Genomic DNA, 21,497 nt, shown 5'->3' with positions numbered 1-21,497 from the left:
CTCCGATCCCATACATAAACGATGTAAAAACATTTGTTTTGCCAACCACCAGATAAACAGGTGTTAATGTGTGACGTCACGGCGATCTCTCCTATTGTAACTTTTTTATTACTGGCCATAGAGAACAAGAGCTGTCACAGGAGACAGCGCGCTCGACTATTTCGATGCTGGATAGTGAAACTGGGCACATCTGAGGAAACTAGAGCTGTCACTGGAGTGTTTAATGACTCCAATTGTGGATGAAGATATTGCACAATAGCCTGAGTCTAGGTAAACAAGAGCTGTCTCCATAGGATGACACATGCCCCCGATGGCACTTTAAATGAATAGTTATGGCCGATGTTAGAGTTTAGGACCTTTGACCTACGGAGCTGGGTCTTGTGCGCGACACGTCATCTTACTGTGTCACACATTCATGCGTAGTTATTTTAAAATCCATGCATGAATGACAAAAATATGGACCGGACACGCCCATCAATGCACTATCATGAAAAATGACCTTTAACGTTTAAGTGTGACCTTGACCTTTGAGCTACGGACCTGGGTCTTGCGCGCGACACGTCGTCTTACTGTGGTACACATTCATGCCAAGTTATTTGAAAATCCATCCATCGATGACAAAGATATGGACCGGACACGCCCATCCATGCACTATCCTTTAATGTCTAAGTGTGACCTTGACCTTTGAGCTACAGACCTGGGTCTTGTGCATGACACGTCGTCTTACTGTGGTACATATTCGTGCCAAGTTATTTGCAAATCCATCCATAGATGACAAAGATATGGACCGGACACGCCCATCAATGCACTATCCTTTAATGTCTAAGTGTGACCTTGACCTTTGAGTTACGGACCTAGGTCTTGCGCACGACACGTCGTCTTACTGTGGTACACATTCGTGCCAAGTTATTTGAAAATCCATCCATCGATGACAAAGATATGGACCGGACACGCCCATCAATGCACTATCCTTTAATGTCTAAGTGTGACCTTGACCTTTGAGCTACGGACCTGGGTCTTGCGCGCGACATGTTGTCTTACTGTGGTACACATTCATGCCAAGTTATTTGAAAATTCATCCATCGATGACAAAGATATGGACCGGACACGAAAAATGCGGACAGACCGACATACGGTTCAAAAACTATATGCCTCCCCTCGGAAGCATGAAAATATCAACTTAAAGTAATAAGAGAGGTAAAGATAAAATGTATCAAAACACTATATAAGTATATCCTAAGCAAAAAGAGGCATAATTCATTAAATATTGGTGCCAGAGTTATGCACCTTGTGTCATATGGTGTGGGTGATGATGTTGAACAACTATTTTAAGTTTGAATCAAATCCATTCAGTAATAACAGAGACAGAGTGAAAGTGCATCAAAACTTTAACCTAAAATTCTAAGTAAAAAGGCGGAATAATTAATGAAACATAGGTGCCAGAGTTATGCACCTTGCGTCATATGGTGTGGGTGATGATGTTGAACAACTATTTTAAGTTTGAATCAAATCCATTCAGTAATAACAGAGATAGAGTGAAAGTGCATCAAAACTTTAACCTGAAATTCTAAGTAAAAAGGGGAATAATTCATGAAAAATTGTGCCAGAGTTAAGCATCTTGTGTCATATGATGTGGGTAATGATGCTGAACAACTATTTTAAGTTTGAATCAAATCCATTCAGTAATAACAGAGGTAGGGTGAAAGTGCACCAAAACTTTAACCTGAAATTCTAAGTAAAAAGGGGGAATAATTCATGAAAAAATGGTGCCAGAGTTATGCACCTTGTGTCATATGATGTGGGTGATGATGTTGAACAACTATTTTAAGTTTGAATCAAATCCATTCAGTAATAACAGAGATAGAGTGAAAGTGCATCAAAACTTTAACCTGAAAATCTAAGTGAAAAGGGGGGATAATTCATGAAATATTGATGCCAGAGTTATGGCCCTTATGTCAGATGATGTGGATTGTGATGAGGAATAAGTATTTCAAGTTCGAATCAAATCCATCAGGTAATTACAGAGATAAGTTGAAAAAAGAGAAAGTGTTAAAAAAACTTTAACCAAGGTGGGGACGCGGAGAGACGCCAACGCAGACGCCGGGTCGAGTAGGATAGCTCTCCTTATACTTCGTATAGTCGAGCTAAAAATCAAGACCACTTTTCTGTGGTACAACATGCATGTTACATCCAATTTTTAGGTGTATTTTGACCTTTTTCTACCTGGTAAAGAGTTTCTTGTGCTTATATTATATAGATTTCTTATTACTTTTTTTTTTTAGGATTATTTCCTTTTGTTGTTACTATAAATAACTTATATGATAACTTTTTATAATCGACCAAAAAAATTCAATATGAAAACTGTGGGTTTTTATATATGCACATTTTAATCCAAGTGTGTTGTTATAACATATTGTATATATAGTACAATATTGTTTATACATCATTGACAGATATCAGTTCATTATGTTATACTTCAGTAGAGAAAATTAGGTGTCTTCCAGTAGGGGACTTTGTATTGCATGGCAATACTTCATTCACTTGTTAGCTCACCTGTCACATAGTGACAAGGTGAGCTTTTGTGATCGCGCAGCGTCCGTCGTCCGTGCGTAAACTTTTGCTTGTGACCACTCTAGAGGTCACATTTTTCGTGGGACCTTTATGAAAGTTGATGAGAATGTTCATCTTGATGATATCTAGGTCAAGTTCGAAACTGGGTCACATGCGGTGAAAAACTAGGTCAGTAGGTCAAATAGTAGAAAATCCTTGGGACCTCTCTAGAGGCCATATTTTTCAAAGGATCTTCATGAAAATTGGTCAGAATGTTCACCTTGATGATATCAAGGTCAAGTTCGAAACTGGGTTATGTCCGGTCCAAAACTAGGTCAGTAGGTCAAGTAATAGAAAAACCTTGTGACCTCTGTCGAGGCCGTATTTTTCATGGGATCTGCATGAAAATTGGTCAGAATGTTCATCTTAGTAATATCTAGGTCAAGTTCTAAACTGGGTCACGTCCAGTCCAAAACTAGGTCAGTAGGTCAAATAATAGAAAAACCTTGTGACCTCTGTAGAGGCCATATTTTTCATGGCATCTGCATGAAAATTGGTCAGAATTTTCATCTTGATAATATCAAAGTCAAATTCGAAACTGGTTTATGTGCGGTCCAAAACTAGGTCAGTAGGTCTAAAAATAGAAAATCCTTGTGACCTCCCTAGAGGCCATATATTTCAATGGATCTTCATGAAAATTGGTCAGAATGTTCACCTTGATGATATCTAGATCAAGTTTGAAACTGGGTCACGTGCGGTCCAAAACTAGGTCATTAGGTCAAATAGAAAAACCTTGTGACCTCTCTAGAGCTCCTATTTTTCAGGGGAGCTGCATGAAAATTGGTCAGAATGTTCATCTTGATGATATCTAGGTCAAGTTCAAACCTGGGTCATGTGCGGTCAAAAACTAGGTCAGTAGGTCAAATAATAGAAAAACCTTGCGACCTCTGTAGAGGCCATATTTTTCATGGGATCTGCATGAAAATTGGTCAGAATGTTCATCTTGATGATATCTAGGTCAAGTTTGAAACTGGGTCACATGCGGTCAAAAACTAGGTCAGTAGCTCAAATAATAGAAAAACCTTGTGACCTCTCTAGAGGCCGTATTTTTTCATGGGATCTGTATGAAAGTTGGTCTGAATGTTTATCTTAATGATATCTTGGTCAAGTTTGAAACCGGGTCAACTCCGGTCAAAAACTAGGTCACTAGGTCTAAACATAGAAAAACCTTTTGACCTCACTAGAGGCCATATTTTTCAATGGATCTTCATGAAAAATGGTGAGAATGTTCATCTTGATGATATCTAGGTCAAATTCGAAACTGGGTCATGTGCGGTCAAAAACTAGGTCAGTAGGTCTAAAAATAGAAAAACCTTGTGACCTCTCTGGAGGCCATATTTTTCATGAGATCTTCATGAAAATTGGTGAGAATGTTCACCTCGATGATATCTAGGTCAAATACAAAACTGGGTCAAATGCCTTCAAAAACTAGGTCATTATGTCAAATAATAATAGAAAAACCTTGTGACCTCTCTAGAGGCCATATTTCTCAATGGATCTTCATGAAAATTGGTCAGAATTTTTATCTTGATGATATCTAGGTCAAGTTCAGAACTAGGTCACATGAGCTCAAAAACTAGGTCACTATGTCAAATAATAGAAAAAACAACGTCATACTCAGTTCATGTGGGAACAGGTGAGCGATTCAGGACCATCATGGTCCTCTTGTTTTTCTAAGGCATTCCAAAAGAGAACTGTACATCAAAGAACATGCAAGTTTCAAGGTTGAGGCAAAGCATCAGTTATAAATTAACGACTGGCCAACCTTAACCTTAGCACCTAAGATTAGCACTTTTTACACTGCAGTAAAATTGTGTAGTAAACATAATTAGGCTTATGGGATCTCGGTAATTTTATAGAAAACATAATATACAAGTTGGAACAAGAAATTTGTTCATGTTCCTCACTATATGCTGGGAGATCTTACTGCTCAGAAACTGGTTTAATTTCAGCCCAATTTTATAGGAAGATTCAGCACTATAAGGCTGGTTTTACATATTTGTTGGGGCGTTTTGTTTTTTCTCAAACCATTTTAAAGATCTTGTTTGAAGAAGTTTCTCTGGTTAGATAGAATTATGCTCATGACAAAAATGATATTTTATTACCTTCAGTTTTATCTTTAACCTCTTGAATACCTAAACACAGTAATAGTCCTTAGTGGATAAACCGTTGGGAGGCGGTGTGTGTGATGCTCTTAATGGTGGACAGCAGATAGGGCATACCATGAAATCATTAATATCTGCCGGAGACTAATTTCAGTGCATTTCATAGCTGATCAACAAAATCTAATCCTAACAAACATGAAATTCTGATTCATTTTACCTTTAAAAGTAGGGATAGTTATTATCAAATACTTCATTTTGCAGTATATCAAGATGTGGTAACACCATACTGCAGTACTTGTTTAATTACTTCAAATGAACAAGTAGAGCTATACATGTTTCTATTTGTCTATCTGCTGTACCAGCACCATAGCATGATAAGCTGATAGTAAAATTATCAAATTTTGTTAGAAGCTGTCGCAAGAGATACAGTGATATTCCCCAACATGGTGGCAGGTACATCTCAGTAATTGAGTAACGCATCTGCTGCCAGTTGACAACATGCCACCATTTTGCTGTGAGGAATATAGTTATACCGGTAGTCTTATATGCTGAAAAATAACTTATAAGGGGATTTAATTACATAGCTGTTTGTCAGTATGCAAGTATGGCTTTCTTCTGACACACAGTAACAGTGATTTTACAGTATCTGAGGAAACTAGAGCTATCTCTTGGGTGATTAATACCCCTGCAGAGGAAGTAAAACATTTCTGGTGTGAAATTTCTGAAATTATAAGACAAATTGGGTAGTTTGCATGCCTTCCATTCGATCTCGGAAAAAAAAAAAGTGCAAATCTTCACTTCATGGACCTTGTCATATTTAATGCTGGTGATGATGTGGAATAACTATTTTAATTGTACTTTGATTTAGTGTTATATTTTCTGGTCCTTTGGGATCATGGAGTCCATTCAATATCTATGGAATAGAATTCAACTTAAGCCGGCGCTAGGGGGCGCGAGGGGTGTTGCATTTTCCAATACATGTACCTCTTATGGATATAATTAACAAACCCAGTCTACTATTATTTTGCTTGGTTGCATTCCATGCTTCCAGAGAATTTTCTTACAGATTTTATTAATGTAGTAATTCAGTAATAACAAAACATTAACCAGAAATTCTAAGTATAAGAGCAGTTTGTAAAACATGTATGCTCCACCCCCCATAATGGTTTGTCCCATTGTCAGTCCAGTGATCGCTATAATCTTGACCTACTAACCCCCAAAAAACATTGGGGGTCATCTACTTCATCGGCCCAATCATGCTGTCAAGTTAGATGATACTAGGTCAAGTGGTTCTCAAATTATTAAGCAGAAATGGTTTTCAAGGTTTTTCGACTTACTGACCCCAAAAAACAATAGGTGTCATCTACTTCAAATGCCCAATCATGCTATCAAGTTTCAAGGTTGTAGGTCTCAATTTATTGAGCGGAAACCATTTCCAAGGTTGCAGCCCATGTGATATTTACCTTTGACCTATTGACCCCAAAACCTTTATGATTTATCTCTTTCACAAGTCCGAATTATGCTACCAAATTCAAATATTCTGGGTCTAATGGTTCTCAAAGTTATTGGGCAGAAACTGTTTTTCAAGGTTCAAAACTAGTGACACTGCCCTTTGACCTCAAAAACTATAGGGGTTGTCTACTTCATAAGAGCAATCATGCTACCAGGTTTGAATGTTCTGGGTAAAGTGGTTCTAAAGTTATTGGGCGGAAACCAGTCGGCAGGAAGAGGGCATAAAAAAGGGGACAATTCATGGATAATTTCTCTAGTAATGGACCTTGTGTTATAGGATGTGGGTGATGTTATGGAACAACTAAAGTTTGAATCAAATCCATTCAATAATAAATCTTGTGTCATATGATATGGGTGATCTTACGGGACAACTGTTTTAACCTGAATTTTTTTAAAAAGAGCGCACAATTCACAATATATTGGTGCAAGAGTTCTGGGCATTGTGTTGTATGATTTGGTTGATTATGTGGAACATCTATTTCAAAACAAATCCATTCAGTAATAACTAGAGATAGAATGGAAGTGCTTCAGAACTTTAACCAAGCCATGAACATGGGATGTTGGTATCCATGCAAGGGCAAGAAGGATAGCTCACCTTTACTTTGTTTAGCGAAGCTAAAAAGTATCATTATTTCTATATTACACTACTTTCAGAAATGGCTTTGAGAATGTTAAAGAATTTCTAAATGTTGCAAGTATTTGTCTGGGAATAAAATACTAACCTCTACTCCTATTTAGTTTTTTTAAAGTTATGCCAAAACAAGAGCTGTCACTAATGGTGACAAATGCCCCCGCATCACCTTGACCTTTGACCCCAAAGTCAGTAGGGGTGGTGTATTCAATAAGTATTATCAGCATGTGAAGTTTGAAGGTCCTGGGAGAAGTGGTTCGCGAGTAAAGTGCCTTCATGCAAAAAGTTAACGTTGGCCCCTGTGACCTTGACCTTTGACCTGGTGACCCCAAAGTCAGTAGGGTTGGTACTCATAAAGTACTATCAGCATGTAAAGTTTGAAGGTCCTGGATGCAGTGGTTCGCGAGTAAAGTGCCTTCATGCAAAAAAGTTAACGTTGGCCCTTGTGACTTTGACCTGGTGACCCCAAAGTCAGTAGGGGTGGTGTACTCAATAAGTACTATCAGCATGTGAAGTTTGAAGGTCCTGGGTGCAGTGGTTCGCGAGTAAAGTGCCTTCACGCAAAAAGTTAACGTTGTGACTAACGAACAAACGAACTAACGGACGGACAGTTGAAAACTAATATGCCTCCCTTCGGGGGCATAAAAAGTGAATATTTTTCTCCAATGGCTATCCATCAGGTTTTGTTCATTTCCTCTTATGATTTAGGAGTATATCATCAAAACACAGAAATATTTGATAAAGCAACATCTTTACCAACATTCTGCCTGACCATTACATGTTCTGCCGTACTGTCCTGTACAAAGGATACTTAAAATATTGACGCATTTGCAATAATGTCCCAGTGTTGAAATTTGTTGAAACTTTAAACTGAAATTTCAAGTAAATAGGGGAATAATTAATCAAATTTTGGTGCCAGAGTTACAGCCCTTTTGTCAAATGATGTGGGTTATGATGCAGAACTATTTTACGTTTGAATCAACCCCTTTCTGTATTAAGAGATATAGTAAAAATGCATAAAATTAACCTTAAATTCTAAGTAAAAAGGGGGAAATTACTCATGAAAAATTGGTGCCAGAGTTATGGACCTTGTGTCATATGATGTGAGTGATGATGAGGAACATCTATTTTAAGTTTGAATCAAATCCTTTCTGTAATAGCAGAGATACAGTGAAAATGAATGTAAATTAACCTTAAATTCTAAGTAAAAAGGGGAGATATTTCATAAAAGTGGTCAATAGGATGCAGACTCCGGGTTGAGTAGGACAGCTCTTCATACTTCGTATAGTCAAGCTAAAAAGGCAAAATACTCACAAATATTGAATTTAAAACAAATTTTATTGGTAAAAACAAATGTATTACAGTGCAACCTCAAGCACCTGTTAAGTGTCTCAATTTTAAAAATTCTACATCTAGTATCATTTAAAAATTAAATTAGCACAAACATGGTTGTAATCAGAATTTACAAGAATGAAATTTATGATAATTGTACAATGAAAGCAGTCTATGCGTCATCTTGAAAAAAAATGATTGGGCATTTACTAAATTACCTTAAATGTTTAACACATTCAAACAATTAACACCACTGGTTATAAAATAATTATGCACTACTGACAAAACATAGCACCTAAGGACTTCAATTCTAACTACAAACAAATCAAATCACAGTCTGGAAATGTCTTTCAACTTCATGTATTTCACTTCTTGCTCTTGGTCCCTGAAGCTGGCGTTTTGGTCTTTTTCACAGCCTTCAAACTTTTCGCCGTTTTCTTTGGAGTTTTTAATGTTGCCTGGAAAAACAACCTCTGTATTAATATTATAGAAGCTGTTCCACTGAAAAATTACAGTTTTCATACATTATGAACATCTATTTTTATCAATGTTAACAGTTATGCGGTTGCCTATCCAATTTTTGTTTCAACAGCAGACTACAAGATAAAGCATGCTGTTTAAGTCCTCGAGCGAGAGATGGAAATCTTTCAAACAGGTGATAACTTTAGGAAGTCTCAGGGCCACAAAGGTCCTGCAACACTAGCCTGATTTCTTCAAACTTAATCTAGCATTCAGATAGGCAATCATTCTGGCAAAGATTTATAAAGATCGTGTAGAAAAATTACCTTATGTGCTAACTAACCAGGTTTATTTGACAAAACGAACTACTTTTTGACGCAAGAATTCAGTTTCGAACTTCAGCTTACATGGACGCACGCACACACAAAAGGATGGACAGTGAGATTCTAATATGCCAATTTTCGGATGCATAAAAATATATTACACTCAAAAAGAAAATTACTTTAAAGTACATAAATAGAGCCATTCCAATCTGACCAAGTTTCAGATACTTCAGGTAGAAAATATGTCCTTCAAAGTGTGAACAAGTTTTTTTTCCACAATTTAACTTAGTGACCTAGTTCATGATCCATTAGATAACCATGTTCCTAACTCTGACAGACTCGGTCAAACCAATATGCGATTATTTTGCATGGTTGCATTCTATGCTTCCAAGGGATCTTTTCCCCCTGATTATACTTTTCTATATTTTGACCTAGTGACCTCGTATTTAAACCAAAATGACTCAGCTTCAAACCTCTCCCAAGATTTTACTGTGAAAGGCACTGACCAAATTTCCTTAAGACTAAAGAAATGACCTCTTAAGTTGTTAACAATAGAAATGTTACACAGACACAGGTATCACAATAGCTCACTTTGAAACTTTGGTTAAGGTGAGCTGAAATTAGATGTTGTTTGCTACCAGATTGTTCGTCTACAGAATGTGGTGTTTTGATTTGTAACTACATGTATGTCTTCAGAAAGTTCTGTATAAGAAAATTTCTTTGAATACGAACTGAAAACTTTGAAATGCTAACCTTGGCTGCCTTTGGTTTCTTTTCTGTCACCGTTTTCTTTACAGGTGACTTTTTGGCTGTAACAGTCTTCTTAGTTACCTTCTTTTTTGCCTTGTCATCAGCTTTTTTCTTTGCTGGCGACTTCTTTGTTCCTGTCTTTCTAACAACAGTCTTTGTAGCAGTCTTCTGCAATTTGCAGAAGTGATGCATATATGTACAACTGACATGTGATGAAAGTATAGGGATGACAAGAGCTATCAAACTAACATACATAATAATTATGTTCTCACCCTTTTCAGATAGTAGCCTGGACTTTGTTCAGGACTATTCAAAGAAATGATGGAAGTCTGGGTCAAAATATCATCAGATTTTCAGAAAAAAGAACATGAGGATCATGACGACCCTGGATCGCTCACATGAGTAATTTGAGCTACATGTTTCAAATGTAAAACTGATGCTAAAATGATCGGTATGCAAAACTGTACATGTCATCCAAATTTCAAGGCTGTATCTTGAAAAACAAGTAGGTCAGTAGGTCACATTTATTGTCACTGAAATTCAGTTTTAAGATCAGTCTGCAAAACTACACATGTACACATGTCATCCAAATTTCAAGGCTGTATCTTAAAAAACAAGAAAGTAGGTCAGTAGGTCAAAATAATGGTCACTGAAAGTCAGTTTCAAGATTGTTGTGTAAAACTGTACATGTCATCCAAATTTCAAGGCTGCATCTTAAACAAGAGGGCCATGAAGGCCCTGTATCGCTCACCTGACCTATTTACCTAAAGATCATCCAAGATAGTTTCATTAAGATATGGTCATAAATGTGGCCTTTAAAGTGTTAACTAACTTTTCCTTTGATTTGACCTGGTGACCTAGTTTTTGACCCCACATGACTCAGATTCGAACTTGACCTATGGATCATCAAGATTAGCATTCTGACCAAGTTTCATAAGATAGTCATAAATGTGACCTTTAGAGTGTTAACTAGCTTTTCCTTTGATTAGACCTGGTGACCTAGTTTTTGACCCTACATGACCCAGATTCAAAATGGACTTTGAAATCATCATGACTAACATTCTGACCATGTTTCATAAGATACAGTCAAATGTGGCCTCTACAGTGTTAACAAGCTTTTCCTTTGATTTGACCTGGTGGCCTAGTTTTTGACCCCAGATGACGCAATATCGAACTTGTCCAAGATTTTATTAAAGGTAAGATTCTGATAAAGCTTCATTAAGATTGGGCCGAAATTGTGACCTCTAGAGAGTTAACAAGCTTTTCCTTTGATTTGACCCGGTGACCTAGTTTTTGACCCCAGATGACCCAATATCCAAGTCATCAAAGATTTTATTTTGGATAACATTCTGACCAAGTTTCATTAAGATTGGGCCGTAATTGTGACCTCTAGAGTGTTAACAAGCTTTATCTTTGAATTGACCTGGTGACCTAGTTTTTAAACCCAGATGACCCAATATCGTTCTTGTCCAAGATTTTATTGTTTTGTTGAGGGTAACATTCTGACCAAATTTCATTATGATTGGGCCAAAATTGTGACCTCGAGTGTTAACAAGCTTTTCCTTTGATTTGACCTTGTAACCTAGTTTTTGACCCTAGATGACCCAATATCAAACTCGTCCAAGATTTTATTTAGGGTAACATTCTGACCAAGTTTCATTAAGACTGGGCCAAAATTGTGACTTCTAGAGTGTTAACAGTCAAATTGTTGATGACAGACGGACGGACACAGGGCGATCACAAAAGCTCACCTTTGAGCACTTTGTGCTCAGGTGAACTAAAAACAAACAGGCGCTGTCACTAATGGTGACAAATGCCCCCACAGCGCCTTGACCTTTGACCTGGTGACCTTGACCCCAGTCAATAGGGGTCGTGTACTCAGTAAGTACTATTAGCATGTGAAGTTTGAAGGTCCTTGGTGCAGTGGTTTGCGAGTAAAGTGCCTTCATGCAAAAAGTTAACATTGGCCCCTGTGACCTTGACCTGGTGACTCCAAAGTCAGTAGGGGTCGTGTACTCAATGAGTACTATCAGCATGTGAAGTTTGAAGGTCCTTGGTGCAGTGGTTCGCGAGTAAAGTGCCTTCATGCAGAAAGTTAACGTTGGTCCCTGTGACCTTTACCTTCAACTCCAAAGTCAGTAGGGGTCGTGTACTCAATGAGTACTATCAGCATGTGAAGTTTGAAGGTCCTTGGTGCAGTGGTTCGCGAGTAAAGTGCCTTCATGCAGAAAGTTAACGTTGGTCCCTGTGACCTTTACCTTCGACTCCAAAGTCAGTAGGGGTCGTGTACTCAATGAGTACTATCAGCATGTGAAGTTCGAAGGTCCTGAGTGCAGTGGTTCGGGAGTAAAGTGCCTTCATGCAAAAAGTTAACATTGGCCCCTGTGATCTTGACCTTTGACCTGGTGACTCCAATGTCAGTAGGGGTCATGTACTCAATGAGTACTATCAGCATGTGAAGTCTGAAGGTCCTTGGTGCAGTGGTTTGCGAGTAAAGTGCCTTCATGCAGAAAGTTAATGTTGGCCCCTGTGACCTTGACCTTTGATCCCAAAGTCAGTAGGGGTCATGTACTCAGTGAGCACTATCAGCAAGTGAAGTTTGAAGGTCCTGGGTGCAGTGGTTTACGAGTAAAGTGCCTTCATGCAAAAAGTTAACGTTGGCCCCTGTGACCTTGACGTTTGACCTGGTAACCCAAAAGTCGGTAGGGATCATGTACTCAATGAGTACTATTAGCAAGTGGAAGTTTGTAGGCCCTGGGTGCAGTGGTTCCCGAGTAAAGTGCCTTCATGCAAAAAGTTAACGTTGGCCCCTGTGACCTTGACCTGGTGACCCCAAAGTCAATAGGGGTCGTGTACTCAAGTTTGAAGGTCCTGGGTGCAGTGGTTCGCAAGTGAAGTGCCTTCATGCAAAAGGTTAACGTTGTGACTATCGAACAAACGGACAGTTGAAAACTAATATGCCTCCCTTTGGGGGCATAAAAAGTAGTCACATTCAACATGACCCAGATTCGAACTTGACCTAAAGATCATCAAGATTAATATTCTGACCAAGTTTTATGAAGATACAGTCATAAATGTGCCCTCTAGTGTTAAGAAGCTTTTTCTTTGATTTGACCTGGTGACCTAGATTTTAAACCCACCTGACCCAGACTTGAACCTGACCTAAAGATCATAAAGATTAACATTCCAAGTTTCATTAAGATCTTGTCATAAATGTGGCCTTTAGAGTGTTAACTAGCTTTTCCTTTGATTTGACCTGGTGACCTAGTTTTTGACCCACATGACTCAGATTCGAACTTGTCCTAAAGATCATCAAGATTGACATTCTGACAAAGTTTCATTAAGATCTTATCATAAATGTGGCCTCTTGTGTGTTAACAAGCTTTTCCTTTGATTTGACCTGGTGACCTAGTTTTTGATCCTACATGACCCACATTTAAACTTTACCTAAAGATCATCAAGATTAACATTCTGGCAAAGTTTCATGAAGATACAGTCATAAATGTGGCCTCTTGCTTGTTAACAAGCTTTTCTTTTGATTTGACCTGGTGACCTAGTTTTTGACCCTGGATGACCCAATATCGATCATGTCCAAGATTTTATTGAGGGTAACATTCTGACCAAGTTTCATTATTAGGCCAAAATTGTGACCTCAAGAATGTTAACAGTCAAATTGTTGACGAGGGACACAGGTGATCACAAAAGCTCACCTTGAAGTGCTCAGGTCAGCTAAAAATAGACAAGACAAACAATGCACCTGTATTTGTGAATTTGGATAAGTCTTGCACTATATGGCAATGTGTGACCATGATGGTAAGGAAGTGTTCAAAGCCAAACAGACGAAATATGGAATGGAATGCGAAACTTAACTAATTTCTATGTCAAACAAGAGCACCGCTTTGAATGCGGAGCAATATACGCCTGAAGGTATGACCTTTGACAGCTAACTGACCTTGACATGAGCCATCCAAAACATGCGCTCTGCATATTGTCTGGATGTGGTGAACATTTGTGCCATTTATTTTCTTAAAAATCCTTCAATCAAGAGTTGCAGAGCGGGCACTAAACAAAGTCATATGATCTTTGACCTCTAAGTGCGACTTTGACCTCGAAGCGAGTCACCCAAAACATGCACTGTGCATAGTCCTCGATGTTGTGAAAATCTGTGTAAAGTTTCTTCGAAATCCTTAAAGGGGGTTCAGTTATGACCTTTGACCCCAAAGTGTAACCTTGACGCGAGCCATCTAGAACATGCACTCTGCAGGCTGTCTTGATGTAATGAACGTTTGCATCAAATTTCTTAAAAATCCTTCAAGGTGTTCAGGTATGACCTTTGACCCCTTATGTGACCTTGACCTTGAAGCGAGCCATCGGAAACATGCGCTCTGCACATCGTCTTGATGTGATGAACATTTGTGCCAAGTTTCTTTTAAATCCTTGAAGCAGTTCAAGAGTTACAGAGCGGACATGAAATTGTTTACGGGCAGACAGATGGACACCAGCATCATAACATAATACGTCCCTTTGGGCGTATAAAAAGAGCCATAAATGAGCTAAAGCCCATGTCCTAGTTATATAGTCTTGCCTACATATGTAAACTTTGATGGTAAACAAGCAGCCAAAGTTTCAAAGCCATTTGACAAACAGGTTAGGTAAAATATTGACAGTTGGTATAAAACTGATTTGTCCAAAAAGGGACATAATTCTGCCAAAATAGAAATCACAACGAAAAACAAGTGTTTAAAGTTTCAAAGCCAGTCAAGTAAAATAGTTTTGACAAAACCTGGATTTGTACGAAAATTCCAAAAAGGGCCATAATTCAGTCGAAATAGTTGACAGAGTTATGTACACTTGCCTGCAGGTAGAGATCATTATAATAAGTGATAAAAGTTTCAAAGCCATGTCAGTTTACACAAAATACGAACTAGAAGGAAAAACTTACCGAAGTTTTATAAGTTAAAAGGGGCCATAATTCAGCCAAAATCCTAGATGGAGTCATGTAGGCCTACTCTTGCCTAAAACTGGACATGGTGATGGTACACAAGTGTTGAAAGTTTCAAAGCTTTATCTCAATAGGTTTTGTCAAAATGTGGACTGGTATGAACAAGAGCTGTCTGATAACAGCGCGCTCGACTATTCGAAGAATTGATTGAAGAATGGGGTCAAAATATTAACATAGATAATCAGACAAAAGAAAAAAAAAATAGACAAACAATGTTCCAGTATTTGTGGATTTCAATAAGTCTTGCACTAAATGGCAATGTGTGAACCAATTTCAAAGTCAAAAAAGGGCCATAATTCAGCCAAAATAGTTGTCAGAGTTATGTACTCTTGCCTACAGATGGAAATCATAATGATAAACCAGTGTTCAAAGTTTAAAAGATATAATGTCAAATAGTTTTGACAAAACATAGACTTGTATGAAAACAGAACAGATTTCCAAGTCCAAAAAGGGCTGTAATTCAGCCAAAAAAGATGATAGAGTTAACTTATGTACTCTTCCCTACTTGCTATAGTTAATTTACCAAGCTTACACATCAGAAGAATGAAAACTATGGCAACTGAAACTTTCAGAATATTAAATAACTTGGCACCTTCAGTTTTATCAGAATTAGTACAAAAAAGAAAATCCAAATATAATTTCAGATACACGAACATTTTAGAAATCCCTAGAGTGAAAACAACTAAATTTGGTAAGAATTCATTTAGGTATGCTGCCCCTGTGCTGTGGAACTCACTACCGGAAAGCTACAGAACTTGTTCAAACTTTAATCAATTTAAATCTCTTCCCATTAAACACCTGACGTTGTACCGACGTTGGATTTTGATCGCGACGTCGGCGACCTGAATCCAACGTCTAACCAACGTCATATCCACGACGTCTAATAGACGTCAGACTTAGACGTCTAGAAGACGTTGGAATTAGGTTGGATAGAAAGTCTGATAAATGTTTTTAGTTATAAAACTAACTGGTATAATTTTGCTAGTATAGTTTAAAGATATTAACTTGTTTTCATAAAGGCCTGGACATGCGCTTATTAATAATAGTTCATTCTTACAACAAACATTATATTAATTATGTTACAATATCGCATGAGATTGTCTATTTTCGGAGACGGATTTTTTCACGAACTTTAAACTGTTCAAGATAAAAATGCATTCTATACACATGTATAAATTATTCTAAATTCACATAGATCTTCTCTTCTACACATGTTGTCTATTAGTCACACATTTGCGAGATAAGCCTGCATCGGTTTACACAGTCTTCCTGTAATTTGATATTTATTGGGATAAGATAGAGCAAGTTTATAAATACTTTACACAAAGGGAAGGATCCGCAACGTGAGTAACAGATTTTTAAAAATTATACTTATTTTAAAAGTTATACTGATATATATTCCGTATTTAAAAAAAAAAAAAAGACTTATTTTTGTTTGTTACTTTAAAAAGCAATTTCATTTAATTACATTTTAGGAAGTTATAGAATATTTTTTTCATAGAATTTAAAATATTACATATTTGTTTGACACTTATTAATGGGCATGTTCTAATCTCTGGCCTGGCCTGGCCCGGCCCGGCCTGGCCAGATTTTATTATACATAGAGAAATGAATGGCATAAAATCTAAATATACAATTACAATAGCAGGCAGTATTAACCTGCATTGTTTTACTTGCTGCATGTCAACCAGTCCTCTGGAGAATCATTAATTAGCCGTCATTCATCTTATTTGAAATACAGATTTGCACTGAAGAAAATGGTGTAACTAAATGATAACGTCCCATTTTTTCTGTAATCAAATTATTTAAAGTCAACTTTAACACTTGGTTTTAAAACGAATGGCTAATTTCACTGATAAGTTTACCTGCTGCAATATAACTGAATATTTACATAACACATCTCTTTGGGATTGTAATTACAGGTTGTGTCCCCACTATCCCTAGCTGACCTTTTAACTGTTCAGTTGAACTTTTAATGTGTTTGGTTTAGTTAAGCTGATGTTCAATTTATGGAAGAGTAATGAAAATAATATTCATTAATTGTGGGACCTCTAACTCATTGTCAGGGTGTTGGCATTTTAGATTACTGATATTTTTCTTGCACAAAAAAAAACTAATGGTGCATTGTGTTTATGTTATTTCTAAGTGATATATTTTATGCTAAAAGATGCTCTTGAGCCAGTTTCACAAGACTTTGTATGATTTTTTCCCCACATACTTAGATCAATATAAAAACAATCTTACAAAAATATTCAGTATGTGTATAACCTAAACTACAAAATTTATATATCGCTTCCCCGCACCATACTATCCCAGGTTCTAGAACGGAGGTAGCATTATTTTAGAAATTGAAAGTTGTTGTCCGTTCGTATTGACAGGTGCCACTCTTTATTTTACATCATATTTGTAACCTGAAAATATCTAAATTGACCAAAATAACATGCAAAGTTTACCAATGGCACAGTGGCGTAGTGGTAAGTTCTCCGACTTTCACACATGTTACCGTGGGTTCGATTTCAATTCAGATTGTTTTCATTCAATCAATATAATGTCATTTTATTGATACTGGTTTTATTCTTACAACATTTTATGGTAATAACTTGTATGTAGAAGAATGTCAAATACTTGTGTATTTTCTTCAATAAATGAACAATAAATCACGATAAGTGATAATTTTCCTGCATTCTAAGTTTACAGAGGAAATTTAAAGAAAATGATAATGAAAATGGTCAAACAGGTGTTTCGAACTTACAGTCCCGAGATTGGTAGCTGAACGTTTTGTCAGCACAACTTTATCTGCATGTACGACCTGGCAGTAAAGAAATGTTTATGTTTTATTTGGTTTTCAATATTTATATTTTTGTTTATGTTTGGGCACAATTTTTTTTTTACGGAAGCATACAAAATATATTCTTGAGTGCTAGTTCAATAACTTCGGACAATACTAAATAATCCTCAATAGACAAAATAATAAAATTAGTTAGGTTATTCAATTTGGGGAAAACCAAACCACCAGTCAAGGGTCAATTGAGGTGGAGATCCCCTGATAATAGTCATAACAATTAATCAGGCATCACCTTTAAATTAGACATAATAGTTATGTTAGCTACAGGCTTATTCCCAGGTGTATAATTTTACAGAGTGGGAGTTCAGAATGTATTTATATAATGTCTGAAATATCCAAACTTATTCCAAAAGTCAGATTTTAAAGATGCTATAGAAATCACTTTCACGAAATTGAAATCTATGGCCTGGCCTGGCCTGGCCCGGCTCAGTCGCAAATTGGGCTCATCGGGCCAGGCCAGGCCAGAGATTAGAACATGCCCTTATTAATTATGCTCTTCGTAATAGCACTAGTATTATTTGTATATGTTAAATAATGAAACTGTCAAATTTTATACATTTCAGGTGGAAATGTTGGCGGAGTTGAAGAATCATACAAAAATGACGAAACTTGAAAGTTTCAATTACTGCATTACTTTTTGGACTTATTGTTTTAGACTTACGTTGCCATAATATGAAATAAAGATGATAAAATACATGTGTTGATTACTTGTTTGATTGCAAATTACGTTTAAAATTTTGTCAGATTTTGATTGAAAAGTGGTTAGATTTAGGTTGGAAAATGGTCGGATTGCGACGTCTAGCCAACGTCAGGATCCGACGTCTAAACGGTTTGCAAATCCAACCAAAATCCAACGTTAATCCGACGTCGGGGTCCGACGTCTAACCGACGTCAAATGCCTACTGGGTTATGTCTTGTTGGAATGGTCAAAACTAATTGTATTGCCTGTAACTCCTCATCAAACTAAATTATTTTTTTCCTTTTCTAATTTAATCACAGCACAGGTGCGTATACCTAAATAATATTAAGTGTTGTCCTGTGCCTTAGTATGCTTTATTTTTAGTTTGTTTCTCCTTTTGCTTGTTTCATTTGCATATGATTTGTGTTTATTACTCTGAGCTTAGTGTTTGCTTTTGTAATAGTTTTGCATATCATTTTGTGCTTATTATTTTTGTATTGTGCTTGCTTTTGTGATAGTTAGAGCAACTTTGCAGTCAGCAATTACACTTATTTTACGCATGGTAACTTATTGCATGTCCTCATAATATTCTTTCTGTTTTTATATGTGTCGCATTGTTTTATATGATTTCACTGATTGTTTAACCATGTTCCTTAATATTATATTCAATGTGTTTGCTCTCTGTGAGAAAGTTGCTGATCAGTTCCTTTCAAATCTGATTTGAGGGGATAATTGATTTTTTAAAACCATTTTTCTTTTCTGTCGCACTTTTGTGCTCGTTTTGCTAATTCAGTTTTTTATTTACATGAGGTTCTTATAGAAGTTTTTAGGCCTATGGTCAGGATCAGCAGCTTTTCCACAGCTTTAGATGTGCTTAATTTGTGTGCTTTTTAGATATATAACATTTTCTTTTACAGCTATTTATATTCTTGTTGACTTCATATATATTTGTTAATGGTCGGTTAAAAAGCTCATTAGAGCTTATGTTTCATGTTTGTGTCTTGCCGACTTGAAATAAAACTTATTGTATTGTATTGTATTGTATAGATAAAGACTATTATAATGAATAAGTGATAAAAGTTTCAAAGCCATATGTCAAACACTTTACACAAAATATGAACTGGTACGAAAAACTTAACCAAGATGTCTAAGTAGAAAGGGGCCATAATTCAGTCAAAATCCTTGATGGAGTTATGTACATTTGCCTATAACTGGTCATGGTAATGGTAAACAAGTGTTGAAAGTTTCAAAGCTTTATCTCAAAAGACTTTGCCAAAATATGAACTGGTACGAAAAACTTAACCAAGATTTCCAAGTCAAAAAGGGCCATAATTCAGCCAAAATTCTTGATGGAGTTATGTGCTCCTGCGTATAACTGGCCATGCTGATGGTAAACAAGTGTTAAAAGTTTCGAAGCTTTATCTCAAAAGACTTTGTCAAAAAGTGGACTGGTACGAAAAACTTAACCAAGGTGTGACGCCGACGCCGTGGTGAGTAGGATAGCTCTACTTATTCTTCAAACAGTCTAGCTAAAATCTTGACCGGCACTGGTTTAGAACAAAGGGGTCACAAACGAGGTGCATATAGCAGAGTACTCCCCTCATTTTAGGGGGGTTGGGGGTTCTCCCCCTTGAAATACGGGTATGAAATGCTGGGCTCTAGTGCATTTTTTTGTCCAAATTTTGATGTATGGGAGGGTGTAGCCTAGGGAGGGTGTATCCTGTCATTTCAGGGGGTCAGGGTTCTCCCAACTGGAAAACTTTGAAATACAAGTATGAAATGGTGGCCTCTGGTGCATTTTTGGACTAAATTTTGAGGTACTGAAGCGGTACTCCCCTTATTTTAGGGGGGGAGGGGTCAAGTGGTTGACCCCCTGGAAAATTTTAAAGTATAGGTATGAAATGGTGGCCTAGCTGTGATGCGTTTTGGGTCTAAATTTTGGGAAAATATTTCTTTGCCAAAATAGTCTGGTGCAAATTTGTCGAGTAAAGGTCACTTCTCAGTCAACTGGGGGAGCACAGCTCCCTCGGCCCGGCCCTGGATCTGGGCCTGCAAGGTGTGACGCTGACAGACGTTATGGTGAGTAGGATAGCTTTACTTATTTTTCGAGTAGTCAAGCCAAAAGCAATTTGATTTGACAGCTCAAGATTTTCCCAGCTCTTCTATAGCAGCTTTATATATCAGAAACCATCTTGTTTTGCAAGGAAACCGAGCCAAAAATTTACATCCACCAGATTTTTTAGTGGGCGTATGCCAGATGCACCAGGTGGCGTAACCTTTGACCATTGAGAAAGGTATCTTTGTTTATGTGACTGAACTAATGTATTTCAACAATAAAACGGTTACGTGCATGCTACCAATAGCCTAGACAGCAGACCTGAATTGCCCACGTGACTTTGACCTTCAAGATAGTGGTTTTCAAGAAACGCTCATCTCGGAAAGATTGGTTTATCATTTATGCATTGAAATACTGAAAAATAACTGACTGCAAGTTCACGAGGTAGTTAATTTGAAAACGTACCTTTTCTTTTGCCAGCTTATCTTTGAGTTTTTGTTTCTTTGCCTTCTCTTCCTCATTTGCCTTCGCTTTGTCAACTTTGAATCTGCCCGTGTAGCCCTTCGCATCCGAGTTCTTGGGTCTTACAAATGTGCCATTTTCCAAGCCTTTAGCAAGCGCGGGTTTCAAATGTGTTTTCACAGTGTCCGCATCGATAGTGTATTTTCCAGCGATGTACGACTGTATTGCTGGAACGGATGAACCTTTCTTTTCATTCAGCGAAGCAATCGCATCTTTTGCCATTTCTAGGTATGTTGGATGTGTTGGCTTAGGTTTCGGTTTCTTGGCTGCCGCAGCCATTGTTCCTTCTTTAGCCGCCATTGTTACTTCACACGCTTTTCTTGTCTTTCTTTGCAAAACGAAATGAAACTCCCGCGTAAAGTACTTGCGCGCAGTACTTTATTAACGACGCGCGAACCGTTAAGAAGACAATTGAGGTTCGGCTAGCGTTATGGGAAAAGTAGAATATTTTGTTCGATATCTTTTCAACTAGATTTCTACTGCTAAGTCTATGTAAACACGTAGACGTTTATGATGATTTTTATTTAAAACTAGATCTATATTTATAATTTGGCTAACTTAATAATTTTCTTAGTGTTTAAAAAATTGTTCAACAATTGAAACGCGCTAATCACTGAATGATTTTCTTGCGTTTCAATGATAACAGATATATATTTTGTCTAATGGATCTG

At 37.2% G+C, this 21,497-nt stretch overlaps 1 protein-coding gene across 1 annotated transcript; it reads right to left on the bottom strand.

Moving 5' to 3' along the window:
• Positions 1–8,177: 8,177 nt before the first annotated feature.
• Positions 8,178–21,186, bottom strand: LOC123563510 (late histone H1-like). Its single transcript, XM_045356348.2, has 3 exons — positions 20,770–21,186; positions 9,726–9,890; positions 8,178–8,648 (listed from the first exon to the last, which is right to left on the bottom strand). Exons 1-3 carry the CDS (start codon positions 21,124–21,126, stop codon positions 8,556–8,558), a joined length of 615 nt encoding a protein of 204 aa, XP_045212283.2. The 5' UTR covers positions 21,127–21,186; the 3' UTR covers positions 8,178–8,555.
• Between the last annotated feature and the right edge of the window lie 311 nt (positions 21,187–21,497).

This window comes from Mercenaria mercenaria, chromosome 2 (assembly GCF_021730395.1).
Source record: "Mercenaria mercenaria strain notata chromosome 2, MADL_Memer_1, whole genome shotgun sequence".
NCBI classification, from domain to species: domain Eukaryota; kingdom Metazoa; phylum Mollusca; class Bivalvia; order Venerida; family Veneridae; genus Mercenaria; species Mercenaria mercenaria.
Note: the sequence above shows the minus strand (reverse complement) of the source record. Positions and strands in the feature narration are given on the sequence as shown.